Source organism: Micropterus dolomieu, linkage group LG23 (assembly GCF_021292245.1).
Source record: "Micropterus dolomieu isolate WLL.071019.BEF.003 ecotype Adirondacks linkage group LG23, ASM2129224v1, whole genome shotgun sequence".
NCBI lineage: Eukaryota > Metazoa > Chordata > Actinopteri > Centrarchiformes > Centrarchidae > Micropterus > Micropterus dolomieu.
In genome coordinates, this window is record NC_060172.1 from 15562898 (window position 1) to 15588403 (window position 25506).

Below are 25506 nucleotides of genomic sequence, written 5' to 3' on the forward strand. Positions count from 1 at the left end.
TCATCGCCGTTCTGAGCTCAGTCTTAAGTGGCGCGGCTGTAGCAGCAGAATATTTGGCTGTAAACAGTGACACGGTGCTGTTGTCTCGATGCGAAACGCAGGCTTTTAGGAGAGGTGAGTGATTCGAAGGGGATTTTATTACAAAGAGAGGCTCGCCTCATCAGTGCGGCGAGGGAACACGATTTTCTTAAGATTTTGGAGGTGTCTTTCCCTGCTTGTGTGCGCGCTTATACGAGCCGTGTAATCGTGTTTAATTTCTTTCTTTTCTGGCTTCATCGTAAGTACTTGCTGACCGTTTTATGACTGTTGCTCTTGTCCATATGCGATGCCCTAGCTGTCCTGGTGGCGAGACGGTCTTTTGATAGACGTCAATTTTATCTCCTTGGAAATCATCACGTAGGAGTCAGGGAGCGAGACAGAAAGCGCGATGGGGAAAAAACAAGGGATCCCAGTTGAAAATGTAAGAGGATTTTTATTTAGCAGCCACTGAAAAGAGATTAGGACGACAGCAGTGGAAGTTAAATTGTGCTGCATATAAAATGGGCGGGCTAGTTTTAATATTAGGTTGGTACAGCCTATTCTAAAATTAAATGGTCTGCGCTTGGACACAGTCTGTTCTCCGTGCACTTTATTTATAGGCACGATTGATGAACTAAAACGTCTATTTTGGACAGAGATCTCGGTACACAGGCCAAATTTGTTAGTTTAGTGGAACATTTTTTTGTTGTTGCTGACAGACTGAGATAGTTCAACTCACTACAGCACCACCAATGAACAGTGAGAGAGACCTGCGCATATCGTCAGCAGCCGCTTCTCCAGCCTCAAGCTAAAATTCGTCAGATCTGAGATCACAGAGGATTTTTCTCATTCAGTCCGGCTAGAAACGATATTCTCAAAAGTTTGAGGATATAGCCAGCGGACACCGAATATACCCCGACTCATCTGCTGTAAGTGATTTTCTCCATTTTTCTCGCCTTTTTATGAGGCAGAAGAAGGCGAGAGGGGAGTAACGCTCGGATTTAGAAAGGGATGGTTTGTGTTGCTGGACCCCATTAGAATCGAAGGCGAGTTTTATTGGGGAGAAGGGGGGAGTTTGCCGTCGAAATTGTGTCCGTTTAAGGGGTATTTTATGGCAAACAAGAGCCGTTTGATGTTTTTCACGGGAGGCAGCCTGGTTTCAGCACCGCGGACAGCGCTCCGAATAAACCAGCATCAACGCACATTTGCTTAATTACTCCGCCACGCACGAATTGGATCGCCATGCATGTATTTAGACCAACCTTGCAGGGATGCCAGTTGCATGCAACATTTCTATCCAGCTCGATTATATTCACATATCGTAGGCGAGAGGGTGACATTTCATCTGAATAACTTAGAAAGTGTGCTTGTGCGGGATTTTCTCCTCCATTCGTTAATCTGCATCATCCCCGCTTTGTCAAATCCTTGTCAACCAAAGGATTTATTTTATTTGTATGTCATTTTTAACAGAGCATTGTATGTACCCCGACTCCTATCCGCTCACAGTGCACCTTGGAACATCACAAGCAAGTAGCAGGGGTATTGTCTTCTGTGTGGACTGTGTTTCAGTGGCAGATTTTTGTGGTCTTTGGTGAAAGCTGGTTTAGTCTTTTCTATAAGTAAGTAATTGCTCCTGTTGTGGACACATCGACTGTGCCTTCAAAAATGGATCGTGTATCTGAACATTGTGTTTTGCATGCACTATAGCGCATGCTAATTGCTTACATACTTTATGACCCGGCTGACATCATAGCTTAATGATTGGGGAGGAAGCAAATGCTCTTATTTCAGTGGGATTTGGTTTGATATTGCGGTACCGCCGCGTTTCACATTGTAGGGCATTAGAGGGGGCTGTGTACAGGTGCTACAAGCTCATTCAGGGTGTTATGTGGTCGATTATGTGTTGCCTTGTTATTTCTTCTTAATCATTATGCGCTACAGATACATGCCGTATGCGTGTGTCTTGAGTGTCAGGTATGAAAGTCGTATTTACACTGGGTGGCTTTCAGATCATTAAAATGCTGAGCACTTATTTAAATTCGGTCTCCCACATAGTAAGGGTGCAGAATATGTCTCTGTCAGTGTGACAGATAACGATGATGTAAATATTTGAGGGGTGCGTGTGTCAAGTGGCATGTGATGGCCCAACGTATGTGGCAGGGCCATTTGCTTTGATTCATGTGCTGTCAGTGAATCTGTGAGAGATGTTAAGGGACCAGGACCAAAAAACCTCACATAAAGCATCTCTATAGGAACAAGGGCTCCCTCACAGCCTCACAGCATGTTGTTGTTTTAGCACATCTACATGTTTGTGGACACTTAATGTGATGAAATGCATGGAGTTAATGGTGGACTACTGCCTCATATGACTTGGTAATGATTTTCATTCTCTCTCTCTCTCTTTGACCTCCAGCAGTGAAAGGTCCTCATATTGCAACTATGTGTGGACGGAGCAGGACGGCCTTTCTGTGTCTGTGGGCTTGCTTGCTTGTTGCCAAGAGCGTACTGGGTGGAAAAAGGTAAGAACAAACTTTAACTTACGAATGAATATGTGCCTGTGTTTTACATTGGAGCATTTGGATCGTTTGAATATATGACAGCCGCAAATAATCTGCAAATATCATACACACTGTTCATATGACGGTTTTGGAGCCTTATGCAGAGTTTGGGACAAACACTCAGCAGGGTCATTATTGTAGGTCTAAATATTGTTTACATGACTGAGATACTATTGGAGGATTGTTATTGCGCATACTGACATTTTGGGGACAAACGGTGAAGACGACACTGCACTGGGCAAAATATTGAATGTAGTTATGTTGAAAAAGACAAACACCTTTTAATGCTCATCTCATTGCTTGTGGTCAACTGGATAGTAAATATGTTAATAAACCAGTCAGGCAGTCAGCCAGCCAAAAGGACTACCGGTGGTACACCTGCTGAGTTGATATTCTGTCTTCCTGCCTATTGCTTGGTTTATTGGGTTACACCCTTACATAGTATATCTGCTGTAGCTGTAACTGGGGCATCCCCACAGGACACCTCCATGCATACAATTGCATAGAAGTAATAAGAAGCAAACCAGAGAGAGGAGCTGTTACCATAGTGTTACACTTTTTTTTACTAGCTTTGTGGGCCAACATCTATATTTTCAGTTTTTAAAACCTTGGCTGTGTACTGTAGATGATGTGTGTTGCGTTGTGTTATCTGGCACAGATTTGTGCACATGTGTTTTTGACAGTGACTGTGGGGATAGTAGGGCCAATGTACAGACTCACTTCCCAATGTCAACACTGAGGTGTCGGATGTCGCCTAACCAGAGACAGGCAAACACAGAGAGAAAGAGAGAGAATGATTAGATAAGAGATGGCAGCAATAAGATTCACTGTCATTTGACTGTGACTGCCTTAATTCCCACATGGTTCAAATAATGGGCAGCCATGTAGCATACCTTAAAACATAATAATCTGACGCCACTCTTTGGATTGCTGTGGATAGCTTTGACATTGCAACACTGCAGTAAATAAATCACGAAGACCAGTTAAACATTCAGAGCTACAAATTAAAACCACAAGGTAGTTGTACAATTCATCAGCATCAACTGCATGGGATCTTTTGAGGTATCATCCCATTATGGTTCTTCTGGAGAATCCTGGAGAGACTGACGGGATCAGGCTTTTCTGCATGGTTGAATAATTCAGTATGACTGTCAAAGTTGACTTGAATGGCAATGTCTTGAGATGGTCCAGCTTACTTCTCTCTCAGTTACAACAGCTATACCCCAAAGACACACATCCATACACTTACAATTACATGTTTCAACTTACACAACCTGGGCACATGCAAGACACGGATGGAATGTTTCCAATGTTAAACGTACAATGCACTGCAATACGTAATTATTGCACGCTGATTTGATCTAACTGACTAATCACGGCTGTAGCTTATGTTTCAGATGTACTGACTAGTAAATGGAGGGCCTGATTTACTGGGTTTGATGTGCTGTATGTCGAGCACATTAGTGAAAATGTAAAAGGACTGATTACTTCACTGAGGAACTGTCACCGCAAACTGCAAAGCAATTATCACCCAAAGATTTACTGTATAATCCAGTCCTCTTTTTGGAGTCAAATACGGAATCACACACTCACACATACACACACACCTTGGGGGATTTCAACAAGACACGGTAATCAGGAAGACCTAGCACTCTGCTACAGTATGTTGCCAACGAAAGAAATTGCCTCATAATTAGATATCTGAGTGACGAGAGACAGAGAGAGAGAGAGAGAGATACAGTTAAATGGAGAAAGGGAGAGTGAGAGAAAGACATTAGCAGAGTGTGAACGGCACTGTTGCTGTTCAGATGACCTGTAGATGGGGATGGTGTACAATGTTTTATGAGGTAGTGGCCCCTGGCTGATAAACATGTGTATTCTTCCACAGCACCCTTTTCTCTCCATTTTCTTTTCTATCCTTGACATACAACCCCAAACCCCCACCCCACCCCTGTTTCCCATATACACTGTAAAAAATGTCTATACATATTTTCTTTTTAAAGTCCCCTAACCATAGTGGGTTGAGGAAACGAATTTGACTAAAATTAAGCAGGCTATCATTCAAGAAATGGAAGGTCAAAAATTATTTCCACTGATTATTAACAGCTTGTAATGGTGGATTATTTCCTTGTATTTCCCCTGATAACGTGTTTTTTAAGTATTAGTGAACTTAAATGAGCTAAGGGACGTCCTGGCTTGTTTTCTGTGTTGGAGGGGACTATGATAAGAGAACTGTAAGCCCTGGGGCTGACCAAAAACTGTTGGTGTGTTGCTCTGATTTGGTGAATTAAGAATGCCTAAATAAATGTAGAAAGCAAGAATATTAAGAAGGGAGAAGGTTTTATTTTAGCCTCAGCTGACGTCCCAGGGATGCAATTTATGCTTCCTGTATTTATACATAATTTGCTTCCCAGACCTGAACAAAACAGATTAATTGTTGTTTTGGATTAGAGTGTTTCAAAGCTGTTACCTCCAAGACCGACACAAAACAAAATTGCTCATCACAATTTCTACAGTTTTAATGCTGGCTTTGGTTTTCAGAGAGTTCTCTTTTTTTGGCAGATAGAGGGATGCTTGTGAATTAAGGGAAACTGGTGGCAGGGAGATGTACATTACCCTTTTTATACAAATCCGTGTGTGACGCGGATGGCGCATCCTTATTTAGAGAGAAAAATGTTTAGCTGTTAGAATTCAAAGCGGTGGGATCTGTCCACTCCCCAGTTTCACTGTACAGTATCCTCACCTTTTCTCCAACTTTTCTACCTTTTATCTCTTTTTTCCTCCTCCCTCTTTTTTTACCTCCTCCTTCCTCCTTCCTTCTTTGTCTTTTCGTTTGAGCTTTTCTTACATGTTTCTCCAGACACCGCTCTGCTTTGCGGGTCCCTGCTAACTAATCTTGATGACCTCTCCCTCTCCTTGGAGCTGTTTAGCTAGCAGAGCTTGTTTCCAAACACTCTTTTTTATTTAGCATGCAATCAAACCAAACGCTGTTAGCATAAAAAGAGGGAGAGGATGATTACTTAGAGGCGTACAATACATTGTTAAAGACTTTCATCTGATTATTATCTGCACAAATACACATGCAAACATATGCATGATATGCACACAAGCTTGCATCTGTGTACACACCCCAAGCCTACATACATTGATTCAGGTATGCAAACACACACATTCACCCAAATACTCCTGTCGCATTCTTCTGTTTATGATACGAAATGTAATTTGGGGCTGCTATTCCTGATTATGGATGTGTTGAAATATTTATGCTTGGAGATGCTGCAAACTCTACTCTCACAATTACTGATTATGGCTGTTTTCGGCATTGCTCTAAGCATTTTGTTTCATGTTGTTCAAAGAGCACATTCAGCAAGGGCTTTGTGGTCTAAAAGACCATATTAAGGTATAAATAATGTATTATGATTTCTCGATTCTCTCTCAGTGAGATTGTGCCTATGTGTGGGTGTATGTGCACATGTGCGCTCTGCCTGCCCAGTTTTACATCCCGCTGATGAAAACTTTAACACTTGTAGCCATGTCTTTCTTGATATACAGCTTTTCTAAAGGGATAATTGGGAGATTTTCCTGTCCTGCCCACCTCTGAACAATAATTAATTGCTCATTCATCTCACATCAATATGATCAAAAACCTCACAGTTTTCTGTCTTTATTTTCACTTTCCAATTTTTTACAATGTGATTCATGATGCATTCTGTGCTGCTCATGTACTTCAACAGAGCTGTCTTACTAACTAGAGCAAAGATCCCTTTTTTTGTTTTTGATATATGATTCATATTCAGAGTTTGTTTTTACTGTGGTTTTGGAATCTAGCTGTGATGACTTTAAATCTTCTTCTTTTCTTGCCAGCTCTGGGCAGAACGGCATGACAGATGAACAGAAAGATAACACTACAGTGTTCACCAAGATCTTAGACAGCCTTCTGGATGGCTATGACAATCGCCTCAGGCCAGGACTGGGAGGTCAGTAAGCCCAAGTCATTGAATGTATTTTCTCCCTTATGGTAACTGTTTGAATCATTGTATTTTATTTTTTGCAAATATGCAAATGGCATCCAAAAGACTCCAACAAATAGCTTACTTTCCACATGACTACACATAGAAATAGCCATGTGACTAAATCCTATGGAAGTGGGTTTGTTTTCTGTGTCAGATTGTGTGTGATAAAAAAAAAAGAAAAGAATTGGAGAGTAATTCGCCACCTGCTGCTTTTGTGAAACAATGAATTGTCATAATGCCAGCACTTCTAATATAACACAGTGGATGTCATTTTATTATGTGGGCTCCTCTTCACTCTATTGTCAACTGTCCATTGTTAGAGAGAGAAACAAAATGGCAGGGAGACTCAGAGACAAATCCAGAACTGGAAAATGAGAGAAACAGAGAAAAGGAATGAAACAGAAAGTAAAAGAGAAAAGAGGGAGAAATAATATGAGAATTGGGGTGTGAAGGACACTGAGGATCGCACAGTGTGATGCAGCAGGCATCTAACAGACAGGCGAATAAAACCAGGCCTGCTAGAAGTTCAGCAGCTGAGGGGAAGAAATTATGGATTATAATGGGTATCATTCATAAATCATGCTGTCATATTTCAGTTTCAGAATCACAATGAACACACACACACACAGACACACCCACACACATCGCTTCCGCCACCACCTCTAAATGAATCCCCACTGGATCAGTATCATGGGACCAGAGTGCATATTTTCAGTAACACAACAATGCACAAATTTATTAAGAGATTGAACCACTGTCCGGCTAATGGACCTGACACTTAAACCAATACCAGCAGAAATGGTTATCGACATCCAAAATGGGCATTTTTCTGGTGGTGTTTTCTTTCCCATATGTGTGTGTGTGTGTGTGTGTGTTAAAGTGTGTGTGTATGTGTGTGTGTGTGAAAGTGTGTTACTATTAAAAATAATGTTGAATAGATTGAATGGATCAGGGGCTATAGGCAGGTGGTCTTGTATTAACAGGTAGTTAGAAGCTAATGAATGCCACTGATAGTCACTCACTCTGGCAATTTCCTGCTTCAACAGAGCGTGTAACTGAAGTCAAGACTGACATTTTCGTGACTAGTATTGGGCCAGTTTCGGACCATGACATGGTAAGACTCTTTTCGCCTCTGTAAATGTCACCAGCTTCCCCTTGTCCCCGTCCTATCATCCACACCCCTCTTTTCTAACCTCTCTGGACGCAATGGTCTCTAAGCTGTAGAATAATTACTAATTTGCTGATTCATTCCATTAGCTCCTGATGTGTTAATAAAACTGTCACATGTGTGAAATGTATTTTCTGGTGCATGGTTCGTAATCCCACTTTACACAAATGCCACCCCTACTCATAAATATAACTGCATGTGACTTTTATCCTGTTTTATATTATTACTCTGATCCCAAACTGTATTGATTTATTTTAAATTATTGAAAATAGACTCAAATATTCCATTTGCTTAGCTTGTAGAAGAAGTATTTATATTTCAGAACTATCCATGAGCTCATCTGTCTTTATGGAGAGCTAAGAAATTTGAAAATATTGAGGATCAAGGACCTTAGTGTAACAAAAAGTCATCAGACAGTATTTGACTAGTACTGTAACAAATACATCATAGCTGCTTAGAAGTATCAGATTAAGGCGCTGCTCTCTCTTTCGCTCCTGAAATTTGGTTAAATTGCAGAAAATGTGTCATGTGTTGCCATGATTTGGATGATCAAGCTGTTGTCAAATTTTGTTTTTGTTTATTTCAGAAGCAGTTTTTGTTATATTTGTTGAAGTTTTCTTCACGTCAGCAATCAATAAATCAAATGCGCTGACACAATTCGGTCTGAATAAAATGATTGGCTGGCCTACCTTCCTGCCTACCTACCTGCGTACCTACCTACCTCCATGCACTCTGCCTGTGCACTCACTGCGCATGAAAATGTGTTTTGGGGGAGTGGCTTTGGAAGGAGGACTGAAAGAAAGAAGGGGTGGTATTTTTTCAGTTGGATACTTTCAAGATGTAGTTATCTCTTGCTACTTCTCCAACGATGCCCACCCCGGCTTTAAAATGCAACATAAAATATGAATCATCATCTTTTATGATTTCCTTAGTCTTCTTCAATATGCTCCCTAAAAGAAAGCCGTGGGCTGTTCATACATGAACATCTGATCTTGGCTCAGTGCACCGGAAACCAATTAATCTCATCCAAATGTCTCACTGCCTCTCCATTAACACTTGAAAAAAAATGCTCCTGTTATATGCATGTGAAGTGTGCGTACTCTATTTGACATAATTTCTTTTAATTGCACTGTGTGACATGCGGGCCAAAACTATTTTTCTGCTGTGTTAAGGCCAGAAGGAAGCTGAAGAACATTTTCTCCATCTCCAGCCTTTCCCTATCCTCCTCTATTACCTTGAAGCCCTGTTTCAACTTAAACTAATTATCTTATGCGGGCCAAGTGGAATGGGGAGGGGAGGAAAAAACAGGCAGCACTGTAATTTTTCGAGGTTCCCTTTACTCTGCTGGACAGTCACATGGAACCATTAAAATCTGCTCTGAGCTACAGTCAATAGGTGTCTTCAAATTGAAATTTCCTCCCTAATTTTGTGTCCAGTGCTTCATTTTTGTGTCCAGTGTAATTTAGATTACTGAGCAAAGAAGTTTCCCCAAAAATAAATGCTAACAAAGATCATTTTGGGCACTTACCCTACAACACAATACCAGATCATCCGTCCATTTGCATAATATGTATTAAACTGACCAGACCATAATTATGTAAATAATAAATTGAAAGAAAAAAGAAAAGCAACCACCCATATTACTATGTGACATAGGGAACAATTACTAAAACAATTGGAGGAATTCTTTTAGAAAAGATAGTGGCCAGAAACCCATGCACTTCACTCCACTAGATCCTCCCTATGTTTGCCAAAGCCTACAACATGAAGAGAAAGGTACCAGCAGGGAATCTAGGCAAAGGCTACCATAAGAAAGTCAAAGTGACATGAAGAAGAGAAAAGAAAAAAAGTGAGAACATTAAAAGGTGTAAAAAGGAAATATAAGGTTGGATTACTCATCTTCTTTCCCAAGCCAGCTGTAGTAAGTGGAGATAGAAAGTTAACAGCTACAAGGTGGAGTTTTTTTCTCCTTCTTTGTTGACTTCTATTTTTCTGTACCTCTCACCAACCACCTGTAGGAGTACACCATTGATGTCTTCTTCAGACAGAGCTGGAAGGATGAAAGGTTAAAGTTCAAAGGCCCCATGGCGGTACTGCGTCTCAACAACCTGATGGCCAGCAAGATCTGGACTCCCGATACCTTCTTTCACAATGGCAAGAAGTCGGTGGCCCACAACATGACCATGCCAAACAAGCTGCTGCGGATTACAGAGGAAGGCACGCTGCTGTATACCATGAGGTAGGCTGAAATGCTCTACTACACTGCTACAATAAAGCATTTTAGAAGGAGCCAGAGAATAAAATGTTATTGCTCTTGCAGAAAAAGCAGAGACTTTGTCAGTGCACATTCCATGTGCTGAAGAGAAAGGAGGGATTAGAGCACACCTAATCTATATTATCTACACTGAAACGAGGGTGATTGATGTGATTTTATGAACACACTGTTAATAAATCATGAAAACATGGCTGGCGACAGTTTCAGTGATTTCAGCTCAAAGGATAATGGTGGCCTTATTCCATATTTTCCAGCAAATCCCATCAAACAACCAAAACCGACGTGTTAGCCTGTCTCTCAACACTTTCTGACTTTCCTACGCTCTCTTTTGCACCATTTGACATTTAGCAGTAAATAGTGCAACTGTTGGGGAGCATTTTCAGCTATGGATTAATACACATTTGGTGCACTTGTAAGCATTATGGCACCTGAAAAGTGTATGTGGGATTAACTCATGATAAATTACAGCGTCCATGTTCATGGTAATGAAGGAACATGTCACCAAGTCCAACAGTGTGCTTTACTAATATGTTTTTAGTAGTTTTTGGATAGAAATGATGGAGATCTGTGACTTAGAAGAATAAGCTAGATCAGGCTTTAGCTACACTGACAATACTTGATTTTTGTTTTGGTCTTGGTTTTGGTGAAGAATGTTGTTGTCAAACGGAATAAAATAGAAAATAATCATCATTGTCTTTTAATATATTGAAATGACACACTTTCTGGGTAACTTTTCTGAGGTGCATTGATTCTACCGTGTTTAATTGTGAATGCTCATTATACTCCACTTTATAGTCTTGTTCATGTGGTTCAAGATGAGTCACTGCGCCACTAAATTTCTATTTCTATATCTTTTTTATGTTTTTTATTTGTTGTTCTTTAGAGATTATGGTGAGAGATTTATATGTTCTGGGTGCCACATACATTATCATCACGATTTGTCATTTTCCTATTGTGGTGTTCACCAGGAAAAATAAAATAGTTTTATCTTGTCATGATTTATCACTTTGGAGATGCTACTTGACAGTTGCGAGCAGGAAGATCAGGTGTATGACCAGCTGAGCTGAGTTTAGAACCACACATGGCACCTCATCAGATGCAGGCTAAATAAAAGCCTTAAAGACAATACAAACCTTGTTGCACACCATAGAGCGATGCTAATTTGAGATGTCTAAGGCAAGAGTCATAAAACATTTGTTTTAGCATGTTTACTAGCTGGGGGAAGTGGGTAGAGGCGGAGCCCATATTGCTGTCACAGATGAGCGAGATGAGGGATGGATGGGAGATTAGTGTGTCACGGGTGGCCTGACATGCTGTTTTTCACCAAGCTGTCAGGAAATAGAAACCTACAGCTCAGAGAACTGGAGCGTTTCTGTTGTTTGGGGAAAAGTAGCTGCAGTTTGACAGTTTTTGGTGCTGAAAGACTGGTGGAAGAAACTGCACACCACATGTTCCCGGTGCCTCACTGTACTGAAATGTCATTCTTGTGCTTTAATTCTTCCTGTCCTCTTCCTCACACCTCCACCAGCACTGTCACCATGCTGCCTTTTTACCTGGCTTTGGAACATGCTTTGCTTTTCTTTACTTGCTTTGCTAATATTTATTTCTAATTCTCTACATGTCATGTCTGTATGAATCTCTCTAGGCTTACAGTGAGAGCAGAATGCCCCATGCACCTGGAAGACTTCCCTATGGATGCCCATGCATGCCCACTGAAGTTTGGCAGCTGTAAGTGGCCTCTGTGCTCACACACAACCTTACATACATGGACGTAAAATTACATGAACACACCGCACAAATTCACACATGCCTCTCTGACACAGTATCAACTTCCAACTGGAAGCACGACCACGGCACCAGTCCCTGATAAGGGATGACAGTGTGGTAACAGCTGTTGTCCCAGAGGAACTGTCCGCCAAGGCCCCTCTGGTCCCCCTATTCAACCCTGTTAGGCCCTGCAAGACCCTGCAAGACCCTGGAAGGCGTACAGCGCACAGACCTGTGTTTATCCAAGGCAGCACTCTGTAATATATCCACAGCTTAATGCCAGCTGCTCACCGCTGACAGCTACCCCCACCCTGCATCATCCTTGAGAAGACATAACAAGAGATAGACTGATGGAGGATGGTGACAAATATAGTGAATGAGAGAAAAACAACAGGGGAGAATAATATAGGGGGGAGAAAGAAAGAAAAATACAGCAAAATTGAAACAGATAGAGAAGTGAACATCGCACTGTTTCCTTGCCATTCTTGAGACAGCTGTACAGCGTGAGTGAGAGGACAGAGCCTCAGCCCCCTTTAAATTGAACTCACTCCCTAAATATTTCAGTGATGAGCTCTCTTCCGTATGCTGCAGTCTGCAGTCAAGCCATCCTTTCCTCTGCAGTGGCCGAGCCACACTGCAGCTTTGACAGGTTGGGTGGCCGGAGGAAAGAAAAGACTGACTTAGCTGTTTTATGGACATGATGTCCTGTTGGGATGTTGTTTGTTTGTTTTCTTATAAGTTGAGGGATGAAATGACGTGACATGACACGATGTGACACAACATCACATCACGTGATAAAATGTTTAAGAAGCGATTACAAAATACGAGACAGGATGTAGCTTAGATAGTAAAAAAAAATCAGATAAAATAGTGGAGATGAGGTTACAGGATAATTATGCTTAATAAACAAATGAGACAAGACAGGAAGAAGTGAGATAAGAGCAGACTAGACAAGATGAGGTAAAACAAGGATTTCAGTGGGAGACCTCATTTGAGATTCCTCTTTTTTTTTCTCCACCTGGCATCCCTAGCAGCTCCAAAAATATAACCTGCAAGGCAACATGTGATGACAGACGAGCAGCAGCAAAATAATTTATGACGTTTTCACTCTGTTCTTCCTTGCCAGATGCCTACACTCGAGCAGAGGTGGTGTATGTGTGGACCAGAGGGGCTGCCCAGTCTGTGGTGGTTGCAGAGGATGGGTCCAGATTAAACCAGTACGATCTTATGGGGCAGAGTGTGGATTCTGGTGTGGTGCAGTCCAGCACAGGTAGGTTTCAGTTAGGTTTCAATGTGCTCTTAATTATACAGTTTACCATGAAAAACAGAAATATTCTGCTGAGAAAAGATTCAAGCTTAATACATCTACAGTTACAGTTAGTCGTTTTCATCGCTCTCTAAAAATCTGCAAATTTTGCATCTTCCATTGACATCAGGTTGTCACTTTAGGTATGACAGGCCATGTCCCAGATTCATAATTTCCCTACTGGCCATCTTTAGTCTTTTTTCCACATCCTCTTTCCTCCATTGATACAGGCAAAAATTAGTGACAGTATAAAATGGGTGACCTGTTTGCAGTGACGCTAGCTGCAGGCAGAACGTAATGCTTAAGACAGTCCTATCCCCCAAGCCACGCTTTGCTTTAATAGCAACAAGCCCCCAAGTGACTGTATCTACCAAGCTTCACTGAATAAGCTATGTTGATAATATCTAAAAATGCACTCTATTTTTATCTGTTCCAGTTATTTATGTGTCTGGAAAACCTCAAAATCAACAAATTGTTAAACCCCAGTGCTGTTCCTGTGACTCTTGTATTCTTTCTGCGACTGGGTTCGAATGCACTAATGAAATGGATTGCGCCTGTGTATTAAGTTTGTTGACAAATGACACCTATAACTGTGTCAATAGAAAACCCACATTGGATACATATAGTGAAGGGTGCAATAGATGCCATAAATTTATATTTTCAAAGTAAAGTATAATGTTTATCTGGGCATTCTTTCTGACCTTTACATGTCTTTTGTCTGCTGACCACAGGAGAGTATGTTGTGATGACAACCCACTTCCACCTGAAAAGGAAAATTGGTTACTTTGTCATTCAGACATATCTACCCTGTATCATGACAGTCATCCTCTCCCAAGTGTCTTTCTGGCTCAACAGAGAGTCCGTACCTGCCAGGACTGTCTTTGGTGAGTTGTTGGCTCTGCTCTCTTCTAAACATCTGTGGGTACAAAAATGAGCCCATCACCAGAAGGTTTGAAATCAGTTCTCGGAAAATCAATGTGGCACTGCTGTTAAGCAAGCCACTAAACCACAGGGCTGCTTAAAGATGTGATAAAATGTACTTAATGGGAAAAATACATAATACGCAATAATATTTTTAAAAATGGAATAAAATAGCCAATGATAAAGTTGTATAATGTTAAGAAGTGTTACATAAAAATTATGTGTTAACCATTATTAAATAATTATCATTGGTGCAGGTATTTATTGTATCAGCAATACATGACATTGTTTGAAAGGTTTACCTTAGAACTCACTACCTTTACTTTTACTTCCATTTTTGTAAAACGTATTTGGATTTAGGATCAAAAGATTATTGACTGTAATTTTAAAATGGAATACTTCTGCCATTTGGCTTTGGACTGAATAGAAGCAACTGTGAGACACACAGCTTTTCCACATAAAACGATCAATGACCCTGGAGTGCAACTTTATTTCTTTGCACCAAGACTGAAAAAAATGTTTTTGCTGTCAGTTTTTTCTACCAACCAGGTCTCACTCCCAAGTTGTCAAATACTGCAGTTTGGTCAGTGGCCCTCCGCTTCAAAATATGATGCTATTGGTACCTCCCTGGCGTTATTTATGGATGCGCCTGCCATCACTGTCAGGTGACGAAGTATAAAGAACGAGAAAGTCCACATGTGTATGAGGTGGTGTGGATGGACGGGACAAACAAACAGAGGATTTTAACCCATTAGGCCGCTGTTCATTTTTTAAGTAACAAACCTAAGTGGACTTACGCAATGTACTTAAGTTACGTCGGGTTCGTAATGTAACTTACAATATTTGCTAAATCTAACCAAGTAGTTTTTGTGCTTAAATCCAATCAAAGTGTGTTACGTTATCCAATCAAGCTTTGTTTTGAAAGTCTAACACAAGGTTGCATTTTATTGCTAACTTGATCGGACGTAGCATTTTTATTGCAAATTTGACCCTGCACGTTGAGAAATGATGTAAGAGGGATACCTGCAGCGACAAATTTTAAAATATGAGTATTTCACCAGTTAGGAGTGATTACGTGCCGCTTCCAACTAGAAGAGTGCACTAAGTACAATGCAGATGTCTGCCAAGCTTGGTATCACCAAATGGCCAATGAATAACAGGCCAATGTCAAGTTAAATCTTTTTTTTTTGCTGTTTGTGTGTCATTTCACGGCATTTAGTCTTTACTGACTTGCATTGTGCCAAGACGGAGTGTCATTTTAAGCATGAATGTCATAGAGTGCAATATACAATGACATAAATGGGCTCTATTTATCTAAAAAATACTCGGCAGGGTCCAGTAGTATGCAAGGTTAGCCGCAGACAGACACACACACAACCAAAACACATGATCCCCTCCAGGTTTATGCCTGGCAGAGATATTTCCACATCTTAATACAAGACAAGACCTCAGTGTGAGGAAGGCTGCTTCCAAAAAAAAACAGGATGGGGTCCTCGACCAATTGCCTCATGATAAAGCAGCATTTCAACTGAGTTTTATGGCTGTATGATTAACAAAGTAAAGCAAAGAGTGTGATCACTAGAGAAAGATTCTCTGATATGGACAAAAATCATTTATTTAAAGGAATAGTTCAACATTTTGGGAAATGTTTTTGCTTTTTTGGTGAGAGTTAAATGAGCACTGGAAACAGAAGGTGATTAGCCTAGCATAGAAAATATCCTAGAAGCAGGGGGCAAAGGCTAGACTTTGACTTTGACTCTGTCAATTAAAGAATACCTCTGAAGGTCACAAATTTACATATTGTTTGTATAATCTGGACACAAACCGAAATGGAAAAAAAGGACGACATGTTGTAACAATTTCTTGGCTAAAAGCAGTGACCTCCTGGTGTTTCTGCTGGTTGCCTGGCAACCTCATAGTGATGCTGTAGTGGTACCAAGTTCGTCTAATTCTCTGCAAGAAAGCTACTAAGCGTTGCCAAATGTCAAACTATTTCTTTAAAGGATATTAAATGTTTAAAGGACTGATTGAACTAATATGTATTGAGTCCAAACTTCATTGTTGAATATTTCTATTCTATTCTATTCTGTCTCTGCACCAATGAGGTGAACAAGAGCTATAATCAGGTGTGGCTGGCTGCAGTAGAATTTCAAGCACAAGGCTCAGTGTGAATTTGGATTTACGTGCTCTGAATATGTCTACAAGTGTGTGTGTGTGCGCTTGTGCTTGCGTATGTGTGATGTAAGTGTTCGTCAGTGTCAGTGTGTGTGTGTGTGTTTGCGTGCATGCACTGATTGGCCCATGTGTGTCTGGGCATGCGTACGTGAGTGTTTGTATGTGTCTGTGTGTGTGTATGTGGTGTGTATCTGTCTGTCTGTCACACTAAGGTCTTACATAATACTGCCCAAAAGGAAAGCTCTTGCTAGTCTGCAGCATGCTCTGTAGCAGCAAAGCACAGCAGCAAGCAGAATGTCCTTGAGTTACCTCACCTCATACTCTTTCTTCTTCTCTTTCTTCTTCTTCTTCTTCTCTCTCTCTCTCTCTCTCTCTCTCTCTCTCTCATGGATGTCAGTGTCTCCCTTGGTCCACTACTTAAAGAGCTTTCACAGAAACATTATACATGCACCAGCAGGTTTTTCTACTCTTCCTGCAAGGTTTTGGTGTCTGTTTGTGTGAGCTGTGAGCATTTTCATATGTGAATGCGTGTGCCACAGCTAGCTAGCTACCTGCGGTGCTTGTCACGTGTCGAGGGGAAATGAGGATGGCCTAGATTAGATTCAAACAACTATCTGGGGCATGTGTGTGTCCCTCATACTATCATTACTGGTTCTGCGTCATGAGATTACACGCATGCAGCATGTGCACACATGCGCGTGTGCAGACGCACACATACACACACATAGTTAAATAAACTCATGTGCATGCTTTCAGGAAGACACTTACCAGTGCAGCATCCTAGTATATTAGACAGGCCATTCATGGGATTACTATGCATCATCTGAGACAGCAGATTAATGAGCCTGTTCTTCAAAGAGGTTACAATGTCAATATCACTCTAAATGAACATTAAAAAGACATAGTAGACAATGAAGATCTTACATTGCCATCTCAATCCTTTGGCTATCATCTAAGTCAAAGATTTATGTGGTGTATCAAACCATAGTGCACATGTCTAGTGCTATTAGGGTTAAAGAGTACACTGAGCTGTCTTTACACAGAAGCTTTTATATTGTTTATATACAGTATCTCTTTATTGTGGGAAATCATATGCAAATGTAAACCTAAATAATAGGCTACCTGAAATATTCAGTGTTTTTAATATTTTTACTGCAGGAGAAATAACTAAACTGCACAAATGCCCTTCCTCCTGCAGACACCTATTCATAGCTTGATTTCTCTTTGTTTACATTTCAGAAAAGGATCATAATTTATCAAATGCTGCACCGATACCAGGAATAAACAAATAACTACTGTAATACTAGATGTGTTCTCTTATTACTACAGATGTGATGAGATTTATGTTTCCAATACAGATGTCCAAAGCTGACACAGAAGCCCCATTAACATGAACAAATGCCGCATGGAAAACACTGTTTAAATTACATTGTGTCTATGAAACCCAGCCTCTGCACTAAATCTTTTCTCCTAAAGCCTGCCCTGTAGATGAATAGGCAATTTAAAAACACAGCAGTGGGTAGAGTTATCTTATTTTTCATTGTGCCGATTAAGAGGCTGATTAGTTTAGAGCTAGGTCGGTGTAGTGGAAAACTGTTTTTGTTTATTTGCTGTCCAAATGAAAACCAAAAGGAAACAGCCACTGATCGTGCTGATATGGTGTGCTCTCTCTCTCTCTCTCTCTCTCTCTCTCTCTCTCTCTCTCTCTCTCTGTCTCTAAGCTGTCAGTGACAGAAGTGCTCATAAGATTAGCTTGCTTCCTTCTCCGCTCTTTAAGAGCGATTGGCTGGGTATTTACTGGTTGTCCCATGTTGGTGTTTAACGTATCTGCTCATTAAGGTATAACTCCTTGTGTGTTTGTGTGTGTGCATTGTAGTTTTAGTCAATGCATGTGTTTCTTTGCTATATGTGCACATGCTGGTTGTGTGCCTGTGAGAGCTTATAAATTCTAGCTGACAACATTGTATTCTGCTATGTACTGTACATGTATGTGTGTCTTTGTGTGTGTGTGTGTGCGTGTGCGTGTGTGTTTGGCACAGTTCCCACAGCTGTGGAGCTGGCACAGTCATTTAACTCACCCGCCAATCAACATGTCAATTTATTTCTTTATTTATGTAAATCAGAGGTGACGTAGTGATGCTGAATTTAATGTGTTTCTGAGTCAGATCCCCCTGAGGCCTCAGTTATAGATAGGGCATGAATAAATGAGTAGCTGCAGCTTAGTGGAGATGTTGATAGACATCCAACAAAGACAGCTTCACTCCTGGGAATGGCTGAGGAATATAAAAAGTTGTTTGACAACTCCTTTACAACAATCATGTTCATTCATCAACAGCCTTTATAAGTTATACAACTGTGGCACCCTCACTAATTTATTAGTAGATCCAACTGATCAACAGCATGTTCCCATAAGAGCAAACATTACACACAACCCTGTTGTTTAAAAATTAGTTTGTAAATACAACTTATTAACATCAGCATTTTTTTTTTTTTCGAAATCTAGACTTTTATTTTCAACACAATGAGGAAACATTTATATTGATCTCGAACTGTTCATTGCCACAATGTTCATAGGGAATATAACTACAAAATGCTGTACCATAGTTAATTTAATCTAACTACAATGTAAACTACGAACTGACAACTGATTAATGTTTTTATTACGTTTATGCAGCTAAAAGCACTTGGTTAAGGTTTGGCATAGGGAAAAACTGTGGTCATGGTTAAACACTAATAAAGTCAACGTTGGCTTGAAGCTCAAGATGGGACTTATTGACATTCAACATTTCAATATCTCTTCAATATCAATCCCTAACCTCAACCAAGTGTTTTTTTCTTATGTCATCGTCCTGTGGCCGTACACCTAACCTTCCACCCTCATGTCCTCCCTATTACGTGTAGTGAAAGCATGTCACATTTCCTTGAATGAAAAAATAAATGCAGTGCAAGTGAACACAGTGCAGAAACAGATCAGAGATATGGTTGATGCAGGAAAGAAAACCAGTTTCACTAGAGGCTAAAACCTTACGGAAAGGCTTAAGCATAAAACAGTATTAGCATCTTTGCAAATGTGTGACGGAAGTCCTTGTTCAGGTGAAGATTTATGTGCCAATTAGCAGTTTGTAAAGCAACTTTATAGCAAGGGCCCTGTTTAGCACCTGGACCAGGATACAGAATTTAAGTCACACATAAATGACTATGTATTCTTTGAGTGAGAAGGCAGCCCACTTCATAACGACCCTGTCCCATATTTTGATTGTCATGTTTGATTGGCTGCCTACTAAGTCAAAACATTGTTCGAGGCAATTTTCTGCTTGGGACGAGGGAGCATGAGAGAGAGAGAGAGAGAGAGATTTTCCTGAAGGCTCACTCTCCCCCACAGAGATTTGAGCTCTGTAGCTTGGCTGTGATTCAATGGCTGAGCAGTACATTTTACTCACTGACTTGAGATTGGTCAGATTAGCTCGAACCTGTCATTCAAGGGTTGTCAATCAAGTGGTAAAGTTGGAACCAACAGAGCAAACAATAAATTTTCACCAAGATTAATAATAATAAACAATAAACAATAACTTTGCACCTTATACTGAAAAATAGTTTGACCTTAAGGGGCAAAGAAAGTTGAGCTCAAATAGCCTATTAATTTATTTTTAGCCATGCCTAGAGCAATTCATTTTCTAATCTGCAGCATCTTACAGGCAGTCGAGCACTGAAAGTCTGTCAGACTGATTACTCTGATAGACATTAAATCAAAATTCTATAAGCTTTAACTTGTTCTGTCAGAAACCTATTAACCAAGTGGACATTATCTGCCCAACATTTCAAAAATTCACATTTGGACCACTTGCCTGCATGTAGTCATTTTAAACTTTTCCTTGCCTGCGGGAGAAGTGATAGTCTTCCCACCTTGCCTCATCTTGTCATTCATCACCTTAAATCTCTAATTTAGTTTCCCCAATTTTGCTTTCTCGCACCATCTTTCTCTATATGTTGACATTTTTCCTGTGTGCGTGTGTGTGTGTTTGTGTGTGTGTGAGTGTTTGAGAGTGAGTATGCAAACAGATGCAAAAAAACTTGTTAGAAGATATGTATCATATAAATCAAGTGTCACTGCTTGGGCACACTGAGCTAAATTGAGTGGAAGGGACTCTCAAGAATTGAGTTACACCACTATTAATCCAGTTAGAACTTTCCAGATCAGCGACTTTGTTCATTAACAGCCTTCAAAGCCTTAAGTCTATTAGTTACAACATGTCAAATGGAGTCATTTAAAACCAGCTCTGGAGTCACGTTCTAATGAATCAACTTACTAGTGTTCTAAATTATTCCTTAGTAGACCTATCACTAAACAGGAGGTGCGAAACGCATATCTGTCCACCTCATTAGCACAATGACACACACACATGCATACATGTAGACCATAGAAACAAAGACACACTTGCAAGCCTCAAACACATCAGTGTGTGCAAGCAACAAAGCAAGCCAAGACTTAATGATTCACGAATTATATTTAACAAACAGATTTTAACACCAAATGCTTTTCTATTTTTCTTTTGTTTTTCTTTTTCTCTCGTGGTATTAAGACACTGGAGGAGTTGGGATACTTGTTTCCATGACAACAGAGCTTGTCAAACACAGTAAAGTATATATGATTCCAAGCATCAGGGTGCTTTTGTGAGGACTTGTGTAATACCCAGTGGTGCTGCCTTCATCCGCCCCCAGAAAATTAACTGATTTACTGGCAAACAAAATACCTGAAAGATTGAAATCATTCTGGTGCCACCCAGCTCTCCATCCGCCTTCCCTTACCTGCCTTGATCCCTTCCTACTCCTTTACCTTACATATCGCTAGATATGCATGTAGGCCTTCATTCTCCACCCACACATATATTTGGGTTATCTAGTTGCTAATTTTCACTTGATCTCACCTACTTAGTAGCTCTCGGAACAAAAGCAGTGGATATGAGGTGCTGCGCTTATGTGCTCCATCGCCCGCTGAGGCCATACGTTCACATGACTGCTGGCAAAAATCACTTTGCACTTGCTGTTCTCCGGTGTTCTGGCACTCACCTGATATGCTGTGACACCTTGATGTGTTGATTATAGAAGTTACATTTGCAACTAATTTGCAGCAGCAAGCTTAGTGAAAAGTTGCAGAGAGGGGATTTTGCAAAGCCTCATCGCGTTAATTAAGCATTCACTTGTAATTTATCATAACCAACATTACAGTTATTTGCTAACACTGAGCAAGGGTTTAGAGTTGCCTTAACATAACCATTACTTCCTCAGTCAAGCTTAATTGAGCAGGTACTTTAGGGAAAAATAAATAAATGTGAACCGCACCAAAAATGCTTAACTATGAAATCAGGTCCACCACGTGATTTCCCTTTTTTTATGTTTTTGCTACGTTTTTGTGTGTGTTTTTGTTTTTTTTGTTCCTGGAGGAAAAACAAATGACAAATGTGGTCAGTGAACATTTGCAGCTAAGTTTAATATGAATGCTTCTAAAGAATGGAGCATGTAGTCCCCCAAAATGCTAAAATTTTGCTAATACAAATAAGCTGCATATGAACAAAATTCTGGGTTGAGATAGAAGGGTATGAAAATCTGGTATGAATACGTGACTATGCATCACTTGATATTTTCATATCTCCTGCTGCCATGCATTCCCATAACAATATATCAACAAATCATTCAATGCCCTACTTAGCAGTGGGTGCAGGTCAGATGTGGTCATGTGTGGATTTAATTACAGCACATAACTGTATTAATACACTTACTGTATCATAAAAATTACTTTCATAATTCACATCTCAGTGTATTTAAATGTGGATACCTTTGTTCTCCATTTTATCCATTTTTGTGTACATCACTAATGTGGACGCCTGAGATGTTTCCTTACATCAAATTGGGATTAAATATTGCCACTTTCATGCAAAGCTATTATTTGTTTTTTGTTTGTTCAAGTTGTGCTCAAGCATAGCATGTGTGATGATAAGGCAGGTGTTACTCTTGATTATTCCTGTATGCTATTAAAATCTCAGAAACAAATTACAACAATAAATGACATCAGAATAATCAGAATACTTTGACCTAATTATTTGTTATTCCCTTTGGAGCCATAATGAACATCAGAAATGTATGACCACACACCGTGTGTGTATCTACATCATCATAAATCCGTCAGAGGTGTCTTATTCAGTTGTGGCTAACGACCAATCGTTTATCTTGGCTCTGACTAATGAGAACATAATAATCACCATTTATGCTTCATGTCACTGCACCAAGTCAGCAATGCCAAAAGCATTTGAAAAGAGAGTGGGATGATGAGGAATCTGTGATTCATCGCTTAACACTTCATCAAAAACAAGGAGGAGGAAGAAGAAACAGAAACATTATAAGACACGTGTAATAACTTCTTTTGCTGCTTGGAGGTGCTTGACACAATAACAGGAACACTGTTAAATATATTGTAATTCAACTGCTAACTTGATGAAACTTGTTTCATTTAGACTGTGTAAGAAAGAAGTTAATTAATCTGTCATTTTTGAAGCTATGGTTGGTGATTTTGTGGAGCGAAGATTATAGGGTCATTCTTTACTGCTAATGCAGGTCCCCTTTCTTTGGCATATGTCATCATGAAACTTGTGAACTTACTATCACTCATTTATTTGTAACTTTGTAAAGAATAATGACCTGTAAATCACAAAGGCAGCTATAGTTAATTTTTTTTTTCTTTTTTTTTTTTTTACAGGCCAGTATCACAAATCAAAATTTGAAATTACACTGGCAAAGATATAGTGATGACAAATAGATCCTTACCAGTACTGGTTGAAAGATGCTTAGCTGTGTTGCAAAAGAAGAACTATAAGCTCATTGCCAGTCATATAGTTAAACAAGTCTCTGACTATTCTTTGTGAATACTGATGACTATTCTTCACAGTGGTAGGTAGGTACCCGCTAAAGGGTGGCTTAATTTTTCTTAAATTTTTATCAAAAGAATATTTTCTTTGACTTTCCATAGTATTAGTTTGAGTTTGTTTGTCTGGATAACACATGTTTTATTTTGATTGTTTTTTTGTGTAGTGATGAAAAGTCATGAAAACAAATTATATATTTCAAAGGTGCAGAAGTTTTCTCAAAAGCTTTTCAGACAAGATTCATTTTTTTTAAGTTTAAAATACAGAGGCTTTTAAGAAGTGGATGGTAGTGCATTTTTGTACATGAAAGTGTGTATGTTGGGGTATCGTGTGCATGTGTGTTTTTACGTAAACATCTCTCTCCACATGTGTGGGAGGATCCTCTCTACATGTTTTCTAATGCCTGTATAAGCCAGCTGTTCAGCTCCTTTCATGATTGCCCAGGCTGCATTGGTGGATTGTTTGCTGCTTGGCCTGATGTTATTTGGTGTGTAAACATCTGCAGTAGCCTGTTCTGTGATGAGCACTGCATCATATCATTATATATGATCTGAGTTCCTCTCCCTCTCATCTCAGCTTTCGGTGTCTGATGTTATAGTTTAGCAATTTGGTTCTCCAGGGTTGATATGCACCCCTCAGTATTTGACTTGGTTAAAAAAATCCATCAACTGTTTTAATTTATGATTTTTTCATTCATTTTACAGTAACTCCTTGTGTATTAGTGTGCAGTTCAAATTTGGAGAGAGAGCCTCTTTTGCCTGCTATTAGTCAGCTGCAGTATGTTGGAGGCCAACTGCATCTTCCAGCTGCATCTCTGGAAATCTCTGTCCTTCTTAGTCTATTAAAAGAACAAGCTACAAGACTTTATCAGCTGCTCACATAGATTAATGTGAAATAACTGCTTGCTCATTTGATTTAAGAAAAGAAAACATACCCTACAAAGTCCATATATGATGGCACCTTAAGATTGCACCATTCTGTCAGATAGTCCTTAGAATTTACCGGTTCCTGCACAATGTCGTATCAATAAATTCACCTTCATGCCACAGCACTTCTGCGCTGGAAATTTCTGATTTAATAAATGAATTACAGTGTTTTTTTCCAGTAACTTATATTGTAGTGTTTCTTACTATTTGACATAATTTATAATACCAAAATGCTTCACATATTTTCTTTTCAGACACGGATTTTACACAAATGAGTAATGGTAGCAACTGAGATTTGATCCGATTTCACATATCCATCTTGTCTGTTTATCTCCCTGCAGGAGTGACCACTGTCCTGACCATGACCACACTCAGTATCAGCGCCAGGAACTCTCTCCCTAAAGTGGCCTATGCCACAGCTATGGACTGGTTTATCGCTGTCTGCTATGCCTTTGTCTTCTCGGCCCTCATTGAGTTTGCCACAGTGAACTACTTCACCAAGAGGGGTTACGCCTGGGATGGAAAAAGTGTGGTGCCAGAGAAGGTATTTGAAACCCCTTTTTATATTACTTGCACTCCTGAGGGATCCTTGATGATAAACTGACAGAAAATGGGTTGTTAGGCGATGATATGGCACATGTCTGCATTCATTATCCCCATTTCTTCACTTTTTACCAAAACAACAGTCAAAAAATGCCTCCTGGCAAAATGAGGGCAAATCAGTGTATTTAGACAAGCAAGGACCTGTCATCAGAGTCATTCATTTTTGCACCAGGGCAGTTATCCGCTGAGGGAGCAAGGTCAGGCAGGAACATTTACTTGTCTGCAGTTCATCTCATAGAAAATGCTATTTAAGTAACATGACATGAACATTAATAGTTTAGTGTTCATCTTGTGCTTTCTGCTCCACTTGTCTTTATGCTGCTGTTAGCAGCACCGTACTCTGTAATATCCAGCTGTTTTTGAAAACAAAATCAAAGAGCCCAATATTAATTGACTGCTGAGTTTAATGCATCTATTTGGAAATATGTAGATGTGGAAAATAAATATTTTTCAATGTTCATATTTTAACTGAATGTTCACCAGGCTGACATCTGTCCATTTTACTTTTCCCAATGCTTTCCCCAACAAACACAATCAGCAAAAGAAGAAGAAGGAGTCCCTCCTCAAGAAGAACAACACTACAGCCTACCCAGCTGCCACTGCTACAGCCTTCGCCCCCAATATTGCCAGGGACCCTGGATTGGCCACTATTGCCAAAAGCGCCCCACCACCCCCAACTGAGCCCAAGGAGGAGCCAAAGCCCAAGCCTCCAGAGGCCAAGAAGACCTTTAACAGTGTGAGCAAGATAGACAGGATTGCCAGAATAGCCTTCCCTCTGCTCTTTGGAACCTTTAACTTGGTCTACTGGGCAACCTACTTGAATAAGAAGCCCAAATTGCAGGGGATGAATCCACACTAA

The 25506-nt window shown here is 40.0% G+C and overlaps 1 protein-coding gene across 1 annotated transcript; it reads left to right on the forward strand.

Annotated features, from left to right (window-relative positions):
* Window positions 1-25506, forward strand: gabra1 (gamma-aminobutyric acid type A receptor subunit alpha1). The gene is made up of 10 exons (XM_046040705.1): window positions 1-114; window positions 2432-2537; window positions 6441-6553; window positions 7636-7703; window positions 9776-9996; window positions 11678-11760; window positions 12926-13069; window positions 13837-13989; window positions 24386-24588; window positions 25186-25506. Exons 2-10 carry the CDS (start codon window positions 2458-2460, stop codon window positions 25504-25506), a joined length of 1386 nt encoding a protein of 461 aa, XP_045896661.1. The 5' UTR covers window positions 1-114; window positions 2432-2457.

Excerpts from the sequence above, each read along its gene's own strand:
- gabra1 (XM_046040705.1), top strand. The coding sequence starts at position 2,458 with ATGTGTGGACGGAGCAGGACGGCCTTTCTGTGTCTGTGGGCTTGCTTG. Across the intron at positions 7,704-9,775 it reads CAGTTTCGGACCATGACATG|GAGTACACCATTGATGTCTT; the intron begins GTAAGACTCTTT and ends AACCACCTGTAG. Across the intron at positions 9,997-11,677 it reads ACGCTGCTGTATACCATGAG|GCTTACAGTGAGAGCAGAAT; the intron begins GTAGGCTGAAAT and ends GAATCTCTCTAG.